The sequence below is a fragment of the Salvelinus sp. IW2-2015 genome, linkage group LG5, assembly GCF_002910315.2.
Source record: "Salvelinus sp. IW2-2015 linkage group LG5, ASM291031v2, whole genome shotgun sequence".
In the NCBI taxonomy this organism is placed as follows: domain Eukaryota; kingdom Metazoa; phylum Chordata; class Actinopteri; order Salmoniformes; family Salmonidae; genus Salvelinus; species Salvelinus sp. IW2-2015.
In genome coordinates this window covers 15,578,802-15,594,225 of record NC_036844.1, presented here as the reverse complement: position 1 = coordinate 15,594,225, position 15,424 = coordinate 15,578,802, and the positions used below count along the sequence as shown (strand labels likewise).

Here is a 15,424-nt window from a genome sequence, read left to right as displayed (position 1 = left end):
CAAATCTTGCATTATTAWTAATACTATTATTAGTATTATTATCATACATTTTATTTATTGTTGGCAGAGGACTGGTGGTGATGGTTGGGGCGGGGCAGATGGGGTGGCATCAGACACCTGGATATCATGTTGGAGTTTTGTGCCGTTCTGCTTCTGTGATTGCCGCAGGCCCGTTCTACCCATTAGGTTCCCACCAGCCTCCTGTGGTGTTTGTGTATATATTTGTAGGTGTGTGTACATATAATTATTATTTGTACTTACATTTTTTCTCTAAGCATTTTATTATTATTATTATTATGTGTATATTTTAATTTAGTTTTTGGTATAAATGTTTGTGTGTATATACAGTTGAAGTCGGAAGTTTACGTACACTTAGGTTGGAGTCATTCAAACTCATTTTTCAACCACTCCACAAATTTCTTGTTAGCAAACTATACTTTTGGCAAGTCGTGTAGGATATCTACTTTGTGCATGACACAAGTAATTTTTCCAACAAATGTTCAGACAGATTATTTTACTTATAATTCACTGTATCACAATTCCAGTGGATCAGAAGTTTACATACACTAAGTTGACTGTGCCTTTAAACAGCTTGGAAATTCAGAAAATGATGTCATGGCTTTAGAAGCTTCTGATAGGCTAATTGACATCATTTGAGTCAATTGGAGGTGTACCTGTGGATGTATTTCAAGCCTACCTTCAAACTCAGTGCCTCTTTGCTTGACATCATGGGAATCAAAAAGAATCAGCCAAGACCTCAGAAAAAGTACTGTAGACCTCCAGAAATCTGGTTCATCCTTGGGAGCAAGTTCAAATGCCTGAAGGTACCACGTTCATCTGTAAAGCAATAGTACAAGTACAAGCAGCATGGGACCACGCAGCCGTCATACCGCTCAGGAAGGAGACGCGTTCTGTCTCCTAGAGATAACATACTTTGGTGTGAAAAGTGCAAATCAATCCCAGAACAACGGCAAGGACCTCGTGAAGATGCTGAAGGAAACAGGTACAAAAGTATCTATATCCACAGGTAAAACGAGTCCTATATCGACATAACCTGAAAGGCCGCTCAGCAAGGAAGAAGCCACTGCTCCAAAACCACCATAAAAAAAGCCAGACTACGGTTTGCAACTGCAAATGGGGACAAAGATCATACTTCTTGGAGAAATATTCTCTGGTCTGATGAAACAAAAATAGAACTGTTTGGCCATAATGACCATCGTTATGTTTGGAGGAAAAAGGAGGAGGCTTGCAAGTCGAAGGARACCATCCCAACCGTGAAGCACAGGGGTGGCAGCAACATGTTGTGGGGGTGCTTTGCTGCAGGAGGGACTGGTGCACTTCACAAAATAGATGGCATCACGAGGAGGGAAAATGATGTTGATATATTAAAGAAACATCTCAAGACATCAGTGAGGAAGGTAAAGCTTGGTCGCAAATGGGTGTTCCAAATGGACAATGACCCCAAGCATACTTCCAAAGTTGTGGCAAAATGGCTTAAGGACAAGTCAAGGTATTGGAGTGGCCATCACGAAGCCCTGACCTCAATCCTATTGAAAATTTGTGGGCAGAACTGAAAAAGTGTGTGTGAGCAAGGAGGCCTACAAACTGACTCTGTTACACCAGCTCTGTCAGGAGGAATGGGCCAAAATTCACCCAACTTATTGTGGAAAGCTTGTGGAAGGCTACTCGAAAGGTTTGACCCAGGTTTTCATAGGGCTAGGTCCCTTTTTTTCTCAGTTTCCACCTGACTGATGTGCCCAAAGTAAACTGGCTGTTGCTCAGGCCCTGAAGCCAGGATATGCATATAATTGGTACCATTGGAAAGAAAACACTTTGYAGTTRCTAGACATGTTAAKATAATGTAGGAGACTATAACACAATAGATATGTAAGGAGCAAATCCAAAGAAAAACCAACCAGAATWGTTTTTTTGAGAGACCATGCTCTTACAATGGAAACTAAAGGGGCATACTGAATTCTAGCTCCCAGGATGCAATTCCTATGGCTTCCACGGGGTGTCAGCAGTATATGCTCAAGGTTTCAGGCTTGTAACTTCCAAAACGAATAAGAAATATCAGTTTTAGTACAGGGACACAGTCTTGGAAATTCGTGTTTGGGCGCGCGATGAAGACAAGACGCACCTGCTAAAATCGGTTTCCTATTTAACATACTTCTTTCCGTAAGAAATATTATAGTTTGATTACATTTTAGGGTATCTGAGGAGTAAATAGAAACGTATTTTGACTTGTTGAAACAAAGTGTAGCAGTAGATTTTCGGATTCCTTTCTCTGCATGTTCAACGAGTGGATTACTCAAATCGATGGTGCCAGCTAAACTGACTTTTTTGGGATATAAAGAAGGATTTTATCTAACAAAATGACACTACATGTTATAGCTGGGACCCTTTGGATGACAAATCAGAGGAAGATTTTCAAAAAGTAAGTGAATATTTAATCGCTATTTGTGAATTTATGAAACCTGTGCCGGTGGAAAAATATTTTGATGTGGGGCGCCGTCCTCAAGCAATCGCATGGCATGCCTTTCGCTGTAATGGCTACTGTAAATTGGACAGTGCAGTTTGATTAACAAGAATTTAAGCTTTCAACCGATATAAGACACTTGTATGTACCTAAATGTTTAATATCCATAATTCTTCTGATTATTTATTTGAATTGCGCGCCCTCCAGTTTCACCGGAAGTTGTCCCGCTAGGACGCCTAGGCAGAGTAAAATGCAAATGAATTACTTAAAAATCATACAATGTGATTTTCTGGATTTTTTTAGATTCCGTCTCTCACAGTTGAAGTGTACCTATGATAAAAATTACAGACCTCTACATGCTTTGTAAGTAGGAAAACCTGCAAAATCGGCAGTGTATCAAATACTTGTTCTCCCCACTGTAGATTGCACACAGGTGGACTTTATTTAACTAATTTTGTGACTTCTGAAGGTAATTGGTTGCACCAGATCTTATTTAGAGGCTTCATAGCAAAGGGGTTGAATACATACAGTATGCACACACCACTAATCCGTTGTTGATTTTTTCAAATTTTTTGAAACAAGTATTTTTTTTCACTTCACCAATTTGGACTATTTTGTGTATGTCCATCACATGAAATCCAAATAAAAATCAATTTAAATGACAGGTTTTAATGCAACAAAATAGGAAAAACGCCAAGGGGGATGAATACTTTTGCAAGGCACTGTACCAACYACAACACAGAGACTAACCCCAGCATTATTGTGGGAAACAGTGAAGGCTTATTTGAGAGGCTGTATCATCTCCATTCAMGCTGCCAGGAGTAGGCAAAACAGAGAAAAATGAGTAGAATTGGAGGGACAAATTCACTTACTGGATAGGGAGAATGCTAGTCATCCATCTATGGAGAATTATTTTTATTTTATTACCGCTTTGAAATTTGAATATAATCAGATTCTCTCAACTAAAATTGCTCAATCTTTTCTCTATGCCAAGCAAACATATTTTGAGTTTGGTGACAAACCACACAAATTACTTGCCAGACAACTTCGAAAAACTGAGAGTGACCGAGTGATTCACAAAGTTAACTGGGAAATTACTCTCTTCCCCCCAAGGACATCAATGACAGATTTTGTCAGTTTTACGAGACATCTAAAGCAGATCKTAATCCCTGAACCAGGAAGATTCCAACTTCCTGAATAAGGTAATATCTCTTGGAGAAATTCGAGAAACAATTACATCTCTAAAGAGTGGCAAGACCCTAGGCCCAGATGGATTCCCTATAAAACATTCAGCAACATTCTCCCTACCTGCACAAAATGTTGGTTCAGGCCATTGAGGATGGAGATCTCCTACCTACTTTCGATGAGGCGTTTATTACAGTTGTTCATAAAAAAGGGTAAAGATCCGGAAGTGGTAGGGTCATACAAATCAATATCTCTCCTTAATACAGACCAAAAGATTTGCACAAAAACTCTGGCTATTATGCTTAGCACTTTATTGGGAAAATTGGTCCATTCGGACCAGACTGGCTTTATCCCTAACAGAAACTCKTTTTTCAATCTCAMGCGCCTCTGCAACATTATGTATTCTCAGAGGTTACCCAYCGTGGACCTTGCCGTTATATCTCTTGACGCCGAAAAGGGCTTTGACCAAGTTGAGTGGTCCTATCTATTCACGGTCCTACAGAAATGTAATATTGGAGATGGGTTCACGAAATGGATCCAGCTTTTATAGAGGAACCCTGTGCGAGAATACTCACTAACCAATCATTGTCGCCCCGATTTAACCTTTATAGAGGGGCATGGTTGTGCCTCTGCTTTTTGCTCTAAACATTGAACCTCTCGCTCAGGCAATCAGATCTCATGCAGCAATACACGGCTATAATACTGAAGATACTCTAAATAGGATTTCTCTATACGCAGATTACATTCTCCTCTATGTAAAATAACCCCAATCTAGTATTCCAGCTATTCTATGTATTTTATTAATTTGTTTGGTACCTTCTCAGGATATAGAATAAATTCTCAGGAAGGAAATTAAAGTCCACTTTGACCCTACACCAATATCATTCCTGCTCCCTGTTGCCAGGAATCRCTCCTTTGCCCRCTTTAACCTTGATAACACCTTTGAGCGATGGGGAGAACTAGGGATCAATACCACAGGGGATCTACAATATTTATAGAAGGGACCWTTGCCTCTGATTTGTTGAAGGAAACCTATAATCTTCCCAGAAGTAACTTTTTCAGATACCTACAGATTGGAGACTATGTTAGAAAACATCTTCCTACATTTAGAAATGCTAAACCTTCCATGTTTGACGGATGCATCAACATTTGTCCCACCRCAGGCAAACTGATATCTCGTCTATATGACGCTTTTCAATCTGTTAGCACACCATCTACAGATGCCATTAAAGCAAAATGGGAAGAAAAGCTAAGCACTAACATTTCTGTAGCAGACTGGGAAGATAGCTTGGAGTATATCCACACCTGCTCCATTAACTCCAGACACCGTCTCATACAATTCAAGATCTTACACAGATTACACTATTCCAAAACTAAGCTGCATAGGATATTTCCTGATACKTCCCCTATGTGTGATAAATGTCATGCTGTGKAGGGTYCACTACTCCACTGCTTTGCCCTATGCTCTAGCTTGTATGGTTATTGGTGTGGAATTGTTAGGATAGTCTCTGAAGTTCTGGAGACTTCAATTGACATCTGCCCTCTTTCTGTTTACATGTCCTTGTTTTGTATTATTTACTTTGTACCTAGAACTCTGGGTCTTTTTGTTTCTGTCTTCTCTTTTATGTTTAGATAAGAATTTCATCCTTGTCTTTTCTACAAAATACRTATACACCATTCTTGTGTGTGTTCAYTAAAGAATATTTGAACAGCGAATTTATTTTTATYAACAGATTCCTTGTTTTTCATTACATTTTATTACAACCAATCTTAWTAGAATGATACACCTTCCTGGTTTTATGCGTTGCYCGCATGCAATGCAACTTCTGGAGATGTGGGAATGCGATGTGATCTGTAAGATGGTTCCGATTATGTTCAGAAAATGTAGGCCTTTTTGGGAGCAGTATAACGGTGAGAGGACATTCTCCCTCTCTKTTTATATAGGATATTTGTTCAGCTACTGTGAGAAGTTTGGATGTGAGTAAAACCCCCCATAGTCTGCTTTGTTTTAATATTTTATGCCCACGTGCCGAAGTTATGGTGCCTGTAAGTGTGACATAGCATATTTAAAACAAGATGTTGTTTCGCTTTGTTTAGGCCTTATCAATAATGAATTGAATCTTGCTTATTGACAATGTTTGGCATGTCCCTGCTCAGCCATAATGTAATGTACAGTAGGAGCCCCTATATCAGTGTGAATGCTATTGAAGACATGCAATTACTTAGAACAATGTGGACTGCAAATGGGTTCAAGTTAACGTATTTAGCAAAGATAMGTCTATATTTAGTTATTTCGTTTRTGAAAGCCATTTAACAGACTATAATGGACTAACATTGGAATTACAGTTGATTCCAAGGCAATACATGAAAGGATTGTAAATACACAACTGGAAGCAACCACATATTTCACCATGGAGCACGTTCTGATTGGCCAGTGAGGGGCCAAGCCTCGACACTACCACAACTTGTTTATTCATCAAACGCCAGCAAGTGCGCCGATAATTGTAATAGTAAAAAAAACTCAAATATTTATGACACACCCCAGAACCTATAGCGCTACAGCCTGCGCCTACATTTACCATTGCGTTGGGTTCGTTCAAATAGAGCCCATGGCACAGGAGGCTATGGGAAGAATGGGGCAAATGAAATGGAAACCTGGAAACCATGTGTTTGATGTATATGTTACCATTCCACATATTCCGCTCCAGTCATTACCACGAGCCAGTTAAGGTGCCACCAACCTCCTGTGGCCTATAGTATTGTTAGTGGGCTAGCAGCCTTAGCCTGTCAGCGAAGGTTATTCTCTATTGGGCTGGATTACCATATCGACTCATTGAAGGAAGGGGTATTTGTAACATAATCAATAGCAGAGGCTCACAGCCAAACCAAAACAGGCTCTATTTTAGGAACACACAAACATATAATACTGTATCTTAAACCCCAAACTAGGGATTGATCTTGTGTTGTTTTGTTGTCCTTGTATCATATATTTTTTTAAAGTATGAGACTGGTTGATTTTGGTTTGATGTCAAAAGATAGACTAGTCACCTGTGAGACAACACTTAAAGGAATATTTCAGGATTTTGGCATTGAGGCCCTTTATCTGCATGCTAGCAGATACCCATATACCTCCAGTCATTGCTCTAACGCTAGTTAGAATTGGCTTGCGAAACTACCTCTAACTTCCTTCATACTGGACACAGAGACATAAAAATGGTATCCACTAGTTCATCTGACTAAAAGTAAAGTAAAAAGTAAGTAAGAAGTAAAATCCCAAAGTATCCCTTTAACAGTGAGAAGTATGGAACAATGATCATGGTAAATCCAGTAATAATGCCTTGATGTCGTGAGACTCGCTATCGTTGACTGGAGTAATGTATAGGACACCACGATAGGCTGATTTCAGAACTGACTAATGTGGGGATGAAGATTGATTAGCTGGGGAGAGCGGAGGTTGGTGGACCTAGCTGTTGCGACATGAACCCGGAACAGCCCCAGCATTAGAGCCGGTTTATGGTCAATCCGCCATCTGCAGTGGCCTACAGCGATTCAGCCTCCACAGAAGTCAGAGCATTAATACTTCTTGCGCTTCGGGGAGCAGAAGATAGCGGAGTGAGTCATACACATCCAATAAATTGGTCTGCACCTCTTAAAACGCACCACTCGTAGTGATTCAGGGCTAAGAACACTGTTCTGTGCCCAAGAACACTAAGGTAACCTGCCTAAATTACTACTGACCCGTAGCTCTCACGTCTGTAGCCATGAAGTGCTTTGAAAGGCTGCTCATGGCTCACATCAACACCATTATAGCCAGAAACCCTAGACCCACTCCAATTTGCATACCGTCCTAACAGATCCRCAGATGATGCAATCTCTATTGCACTCCACACTGCCCTTTCCCACCTGGACAAAAGGAACACGTATGTGAGAATGCTATTCATTGACTACAGTTCAGCGTTCAACACCATAGTGCCCTCAAAGCTCATCAATAAGCTTAGGCCCTGGYACTAAACACCTCCTTCTGCAACTGGATCCTGGACTTCCTGATGGTCGCCCCCAGGTGGTAAGGGTAGGTAACAACACATCCGCCACGCTGATCCTCAACACATGGCCCCTCAAGGGTGCGTGCTCAGGCCCCTCCTGTACTCCCTGTTGACTCATGACTGCACAGCCAGGCACAACTCCAACACCATCATTAAGTTTTCTGATGACACAACAGTGGTAGGCCTGATCACCTACAACAACGAAACAGCCTATAGGGAGAAGGTCAGAGACCTGGCCATGTGGTGCCAGGACAACAACCTCTCCCTCAACGTGATCAATACAAAGAAGATGATTGTGGACTACAGGAAAAGGAGGGCCGAGCACGCCCCCATTCTCATCAACAGGACTGTAGTGGAGCAGGTTGAGAGCTTCAAGTTCCTTGGTGTCCACATCACCAACAAACGAACAGTCCAAGCACACCAAGACAGTCATGAAGAGGGCTCACCAAAGCCTATTCCCCCTCAGGAGACTGAAAAGATTTGGCATGGGTCCTCAGATCCTCAAAAGGTTCTACAGCTGCACCATCGAGAGCATCCTGACTGGTTGCATCACTGGCTGGTATGGCAACTGCTCGGCCTCCAACCGCAAGGCATTAGAGGGTAGTGCGTACGGCCCAGTAATTCACTGGGGCCAAGCTTCCTGCCAAGACTTCAGCCACCCTAGTCATAGACTGTTCTCTCTGCTACCGCAAGGCAAGCAGAGAGCCAAGTTTAAGTCCAAGAGGCTTCTAAACAGCTTCTACCCCCAAGCCTTAAGACTCCTGAACATCTAATCAAATGGCTACCCAGACTATTTMCATTTTCATGTCTTTCAAATCCCTACACGAGGAATCATAAAGATGTTTATATTTGCGAACCCCTTTCATCAAAGTCKTCCATGTTTGTTGTGAAAGAAGTTGTCAAGAAAGTGAGTGTGTTTATACAGGATGTACCGCCCCCAGCTACCATCAACAAAATGTGGGAGGCGCACGGCATCGCCYTGCTGAGCTCAATWTGGCCTCTGCAAGGCTCTGGAGGATCTGCATTGGCGTCACCCCCTCCGRACAGAGCCTGCTGAATCAAGCATAAATCACATTATAGTTAGACAGAAGACACGGCCTCCTAATGACACACACAAGCACATACCTACACACAAACACACACACACACACAGTCCAGTTCATCGCACACTGTTAGGCCATTATCCCCCAGCAGACAGCCTCCTGCTCGTTAGCGGATGTATTAATCACCTGAACCGATAGGTGGGGAAAGCAGAGCAGCCTCCCTCCCTCCCTCCATCTCTCTCTCTCTCTCTCTCTCTCTCACGCTCTCGGTCAGTCTGTCTACTGCTCTAATTCACGTCCATGTCTATCTGTTTGTCTATCTGTCTGTCTTTCTGTCTACTGCTCTAATTCACTTTACTGTCTGTCTGTCTGTCTGTCTGTCTGTCTGTCTGTCTGTCTGTCTGTCTGTCGGTCTCAAGCTCTGATTCACTCCCCTGTACTGTCTGTCTAGTCCAGCTGGCTGGCTGGCTGGGGTTAACATGCTGCAGTGGAGGAAGGAGATAGTCATTATAAGCATCAGTCACTCTGTCACCATGACCTTAGTGTACCCTCTGGTTCCTATTTGGATTTGAGTYACTTAATGCATACAATGGATCAGAYAAAGAGCATGGATAAGAGTGATAAGTTGGATACAGTATAGGTTGTCACATATGTCCAGTGGTGTACACACACACAAGTGTTAAGGAAATATATKTTTTAMGGATACAGTAGGGGAGGAGAGAGTCYGGTGTATGTGAACCAAAGGACAGACCCAAGGAACCTAAGGAAGCCCCATCACATCGTCATTGTACCATAGCTGGGTGATCTAATGATGAGGGTGTTACCGTAAAGTGATACTAATAACGAGGGGACACCACATCAATTCCACCCTTCTCCCTGTGCTGTCATCATTAGAGCRGTGATTGACGGCTGGGATAGCCACTCTGACAGGGAGATGGAGGAAGATGGGCCTCACTCCTGACAAAGGATTTATCGAGGGACGGGAGTATTATCCTGCTGAAGGACACTATCTTTAAACCTCACAAGTTCACTGCATTTTAACTTTGCGATGATCTTTTTTAACACTCAGTTATTASTCAGACCAGTGTGTCAAAGTTAAAGAATAGAGTTACTGTTAAGTCCCTGTGTCAGCGATAATTCCTATTATTTTCTCATGGCCCTAGACAGTTTAGCAGGACAGAGGTGGCAGTCCCTTTCAGAGGAACAAAGAAAAGAAGACTTGTCTCGTTCAAGGCTGACAGAGACTCACGCAGGGCTCTCTCTGGAGCAGGGGTCTCCAACCTTTTCTAGCATGAGAGCTACTTTTAATTAAACATGTCGAGAGCTGCAATTTCTTTTCTAGCCTTCAAATAGGCACATCCTTCAAATAGTACCCCTACAACTCTTCCCCAGGTCCTTAGTGTACAAGAGCACTATGTTTTTTTTTTGTGTGTGTGTGTGTGTGTGTGTGTGTGTGTGTGTCCACTGAATAGCCGATCACCTAGCTTTTCGTGTGGCGCAACTGATAAGAGTGGCAAAAGTCTCTGGGAGGGCGGTCACATGTGCTTTCAAAGCAGAGGTCCTGGGTCTGAGCCGAATCAGGAGGAATAGGTACTTGTTCAGCAAGAATCCGTGACATCCTTTAAACGCACCTGCGTGCGTCCATGTGTGTCTGCATATGTCTGTCAGTAGAGAGAATCTGTGTGTTTGCATATATAAGTTTCCATGAAGAGAGAAAGACAGCTCATTTCATATCAGGGCTAGGGAGGTTAATCCTGCTGAGAGATTTAAGTGAGAAAGAGAAAAATGACTTTGTTTCAACGTTCTTCGTTTTTCCCCCCACTCTTATTCTGAGTCATCAGACTATGGGAGTGCAGAAGTGCAGGTGCTGTGACTGGACTTGCCAACGAAAAGTCAACATTTGAGTTGCGCCTGGGAGACTTGATTTACCATTTATTTCTATTGGGCACAAAGTAATGTGAAACACAACCAAAACAAACAGCAAAWACATCCAACAAGTGTGTAGAGTGAGAAGCTTGATGTAATCATTGTGTGCTAAATACTAGGGGCCCAAATACTAAACTTTTGACTACTTTAATACACATATAAGTGAATTTTCCCCAAAACTGTTGGTCCCCTAAAATGGGGGGAAACTATATACAAAAAGGGATGTCATTTCTAAACGGTTCACCCGATGTGTATGAAAATACACTCAAACTAAAGCTGACAGTCTGCATATGATACATAGACATGCTACATAGTCATTTTATCAGGTCAAATTCAAAGTGCTTGAGTACAGAGCCAAAACAACAAAAAATGRATCTATTTACAGTGGGGTCCAAAATGATCGACACGTCAACAAGACTGTACAATAACACTGAGCCATATTGAATGCTCAAAGAAATTGGGGACATCACATACCTCGCTTGTCAGATCTAGACTCTGTACATAGGGCAGCAGTCTCTAAGGTGCATCTGTGATGCAGGGGAGGCTGCCTCTGACCTTGGCTAGCAAGCTGCTGTTCCTACGCTACGGCTGACCAAGCAGCTGTAATAATGCTATTGAGCGTGTGTTTGGTCTGGGGTTGTTGCTGGGGAATGTGATAGTCCTGGTCTTAGTGGATAGAGAATGGAGGATGGCTAGCTAAGTGAATCCCACTCTGTGTGTGTTGGTCTGTGTGTGTGTGTGTGTGTGTGGGGGGGGGATCTGTCTGTGGGTCTGTGTCTGTGTATGTGGTGGGGTTTGTGTGTGTGTGTGGGTCTGTGTGTGTGGGTGACTCCTAGCAGGCCTCAAGCAGGTGAACTTTACATACATTTCCTACCGATCTGGTCTGGGGTGGAGAGGCAAAAATGGCCCTCGCAGGAGAGGGGATGTGTGTGTGGGAGTGGCACGGTGGCTTCCCAATCACCCTCTGTACGGTTTGGACAAACACACACAGAGGAGAGTGAGAGAAGAGGGGTAGGAAATAGAGGGAGGGTATAGAGAGGGCGAGAGTATGACTACCCCACTGTTTATTCAAATCCTATTACTGCTGCAGCAGAGGGAGAGAGGGGGGGAGGGGAGGAGAGGGAGGTAGGTAGACAGAGAACACGAGACAGAGAGAGAGAGAGAGAGAGAGAGAGAGAGAGAGAGAGAGAGAGAGAGGGGAGGGAGGAGAGTACCTCAAAAGTTATTCCTAAAAAAATCTAATTTTGTGTCTTTCTCCTCTCTCTCCGCAACTCAGTTCAAAGATGTTGATGTATTCTAACACTATGGTCAATGTGTTTCCAGCTGCGAGGGCTCACCAAGCCATGAAATGGAAAAGGAGATACAATCAGTGGGTATCTGCAAACAAGCCCTGTAGTCATGCATGAACTGGCAATATTTTGGCATCAGCTAACATTTTGTTGAACAGTGAATGCAGCTCTGCCAGTGTACTTGTACTGTATTCTAATTTTGACCTCTCACGRTCTCTCCTCCTCWTCTTTTTTCTCCTCTCTCCCTGTTCCTACTTCCATCTGCTTCCACTCTCCTCTCATCCTCTCCTCTTCTCCTCTCTTCTTCTCCCACCTGGTCCCCTCTCCCTCTTCTCTTCTCCTCTCCATCTCCAGGATTCGTACCTTTCCTAAGGAGTCTCCTCTGTTGGGTCGAGATACGGTACGAGCTCTCATGTACTATGCCCTCAAGGTCTGGAGTGACATCTCACCCCTCAACTTCCATGAAGTGGCGGGCAACGACGCAGACATRCAGATCGACTTCACCAAGGCCGACCACAACGACGGGTACCCTTTCGATGGGCCGGGAGGCACCGTGGCACACGCCTTCTTCCCCGGAGAGAGGTTCACGGCAGGGGACACCCACTTTGATGATGATGAGGCCTGGACCTTCAGATCACCAGGTGAGTGGTTGGTGGTTTACTGTACCTTTATTGACTAGTGTGTATTGTGCATGTATTGTATATGTGATATCATGTTCATTTGTTCATTATWTTTATGTGTATGAAGTGCATTTCCAGGAGTTTGCACATGGGTGCATGTGTGTGATGCCCAGTGACACCTTGCAGCTCCAGCCGTTGGTCGGTCAGCCATGGGTTGATCAGATCTACTAAATGCTCCCAGACACAGGGATGCTCTCATTAATCATTAAGTCTGCCTGCTGCTGCTCGGCTGCTCGGCTGAGGACTGCCCACCTCCTCTTCCCTCTCCCCTCTCCCATTCTCATTAGACTGAGTGGACTCAATGTGCTTCCCATCGCTCCCTCCCTGTCCATCTCTGATGGAGAAAGTCATGCCTTCTCTGTTATGACCTTACCTCTCCTTCCTTCCCGAGACAGACGGAGGAAGAGGGTGGCAGACGGGTGCAGACAGTTTTGGAAAATGTTTGCCTCTTTTTCTCAAGAATGAGCTCCACCTACGTCTCCCTGTCTATGATGAGACTAGAACCGCTGAGAGCACCCAGAAGTGCAGATCCTACAGTTTATAGATTAACATTCCACTSTAGCCAAGCCCAATACCTCCAAAGATAGACAGACAGACAAACACATCTGGAGAGGTGATGCAATGTGTGATGTATGCTGGCCCATTACCTCTCTAACAGGGCAGGACAGATCCAGCCCCCTCCCAAAGACAAACCGACCCACGTTTGCAGTTTTAATGTCACATGCACAAGTACAGTGAAAAGCCTTTCTTGCAAACTCAAAACCCAACAATGCAATAATCAATAACGATGTATTACTAGAAAAAAAACTTGAGAAATAAGAATAMGAAATATGAAATACACAATAAAGTAAATAAGTAAGCATATATTTAAAAAGTCAGTTCCAATACCATATGAACAATGTGRAGGGATACTTGAGTGATAGAGGTAGATATGTACAGTATAGGGGTAAGGTGACTAGGCAACAGGATATAAGATGAACAGATTAGCAGCCGCTTGTATGTGCGTGGGTGTGGAGTCAGAATAAATGTATGTGCATATTATGTGTGAGTGAGCAAATGATGGAGTGAGTGAGTGTTTGTGTGCATGTGTGTGTGTTGGAGTGACAGTGTGTGTGAGTGTGTAGGGCCCTGTGAGTGTGCATAGAGACTGAAATAAAAGGTCAATAAAGATATAAGGTAAACTCAGCTATTTTGTTAGCTATTTATTAGTCGTATTGCTTGGGAATGGAAGCTGTTCAAAAGCCTGTTGGTGCCTGATTAAAGACCCTTCTCACGTCTGCCTCAGAGATCACCCAGTCCTCTGGGTCGGTTACCGCCTTCACTCCCGGCTCGTTGTTGTTGTCAAAGCGTGCATAAAATGCATTGAGTTCATCTGGTAGAGAGGAACCATTTGGCAGATCACGGTTGGGTCTTCCTTTCTAATCCGTAATAGACTGTAGCCCCTGCCACATGTGGCGGGCGTTGGTGCCTGTGTAGTACGATTCCACCATTTTCCTACATTGTCTTTTTACTCGTTTGATGACTCTGCGGAGGACATAGTGGGCCTTCTTGTACTTATTCCTGTCTTCGGCRGTAGCATCAGGGTTGTCTACAATAGCTCTGTGTGCGGTAGCCCTGCTCTTTAGTTTGACCCCAACCTTGGTGTTAATCCAGGGCTTTTGATTGGGGAAGCAGCGAACCCTCACAGTGGGTACAACATTGCCAATGCATTTTCTAATGAGCTGGTGACGGAGGTGGTTAGCTCGTCGATGCATATCCTCTGATTTTGGTGACCATTTCCCAACKAAGCGAATCACAGGTACTTTCTGTTTCAGCTTCTGCTTTTAAARAAGAAGCAAGAGTACGGAGTCATGATCTGATTTGCCGAATGGAGGACGAGGGAGGGCCTTGTATGCTTGCTTGTGGGACCCAGACCTTAGTGTGGGGGGTAGGAGGTGGGGGTAGGAGAGAAGCGGGGCTGTGTGATGCAGACTGGCCCAGCTTGTATGCCTGGTGATGGGGCCAGGCTGCCAGGCCGTGCCCTGGTCTCCCTCTGTCCTGCAGGAGGCCTGGGGGCCATATGCTCCTGGACAGTGGCTCATTCTGCTCCAATTAGGGCTCCCACCAGGCCAGACCAGYCCGGGCAGGCAGGCAGCAGCTGCCTACACAGGGACTGGCAGGTGGAGCAGACAGGGAGGGAGGGAGAGAGGCGGTGGGGGTCAAGGGAATACACTGAGAGGGTTGGCGGATGGAGGGTTAGATTTAATGAAGTGGGAGAAAGTGAAGGAAGATGATTGGAAAATCCAGCCTCTCTCCAAGCCATCTCACATCACTGCATGAATAAATGATGATGATGCGAAGGTGGAAGTGAAGGATAATGATGATGATAAATATTATGATTTACCCTTCTCAACCCACACAGGGAATGAGATCGCTCCAGTATTTGCTTATGATATGAACCCTTTTACTGAAACGAATAAATGCCCCAAACCACCATCTAGTCCTTCAGCACTTGGATTTATTTGTGTTTGTTTGCGTTTCGTGTTATCCTTGACTTTCTGGTGGCAGACGTGAGTCGCCGAGGCGCAGGAAAGACAGTTAATTAAACATCTCTTAACTTCTTCTCAACATCCCAGTCCGTCGGGTTAACACTGCGACTCTTAGCCCCCCCCCCCCCCCCCCCCACGAGTAGTACTAATCTCAAAGATCACTTACTAAAACTGATACCAATGCCTTACCTTGACGAATGTTATGTACATGTATGTGTGATATGGTTGTTGTTGTGTTTAAGACACATGAA

General features: G+C 43.8%; 1 protein-coding gene across 1 annotated transcript in view; it reads left to right on the top strand.

Moving 5' to 3' along the window:
• LOC111963972 (matrix metalloproteinase-17-like) overlaps nucleotides 1–15,424 on the top strand; it is an 86,225-nt gene that overhangs the window by 55,350 nt on the left and 15,451 nt on the right. The window contains 1 exon segment of the mRNA XM_070443576.1: nucleotides 12,320–12,606. Within this exon segment, the coding sequence (XP_070299677.1) occupies nucleotides 12,320–12,606 (287 nt within the window).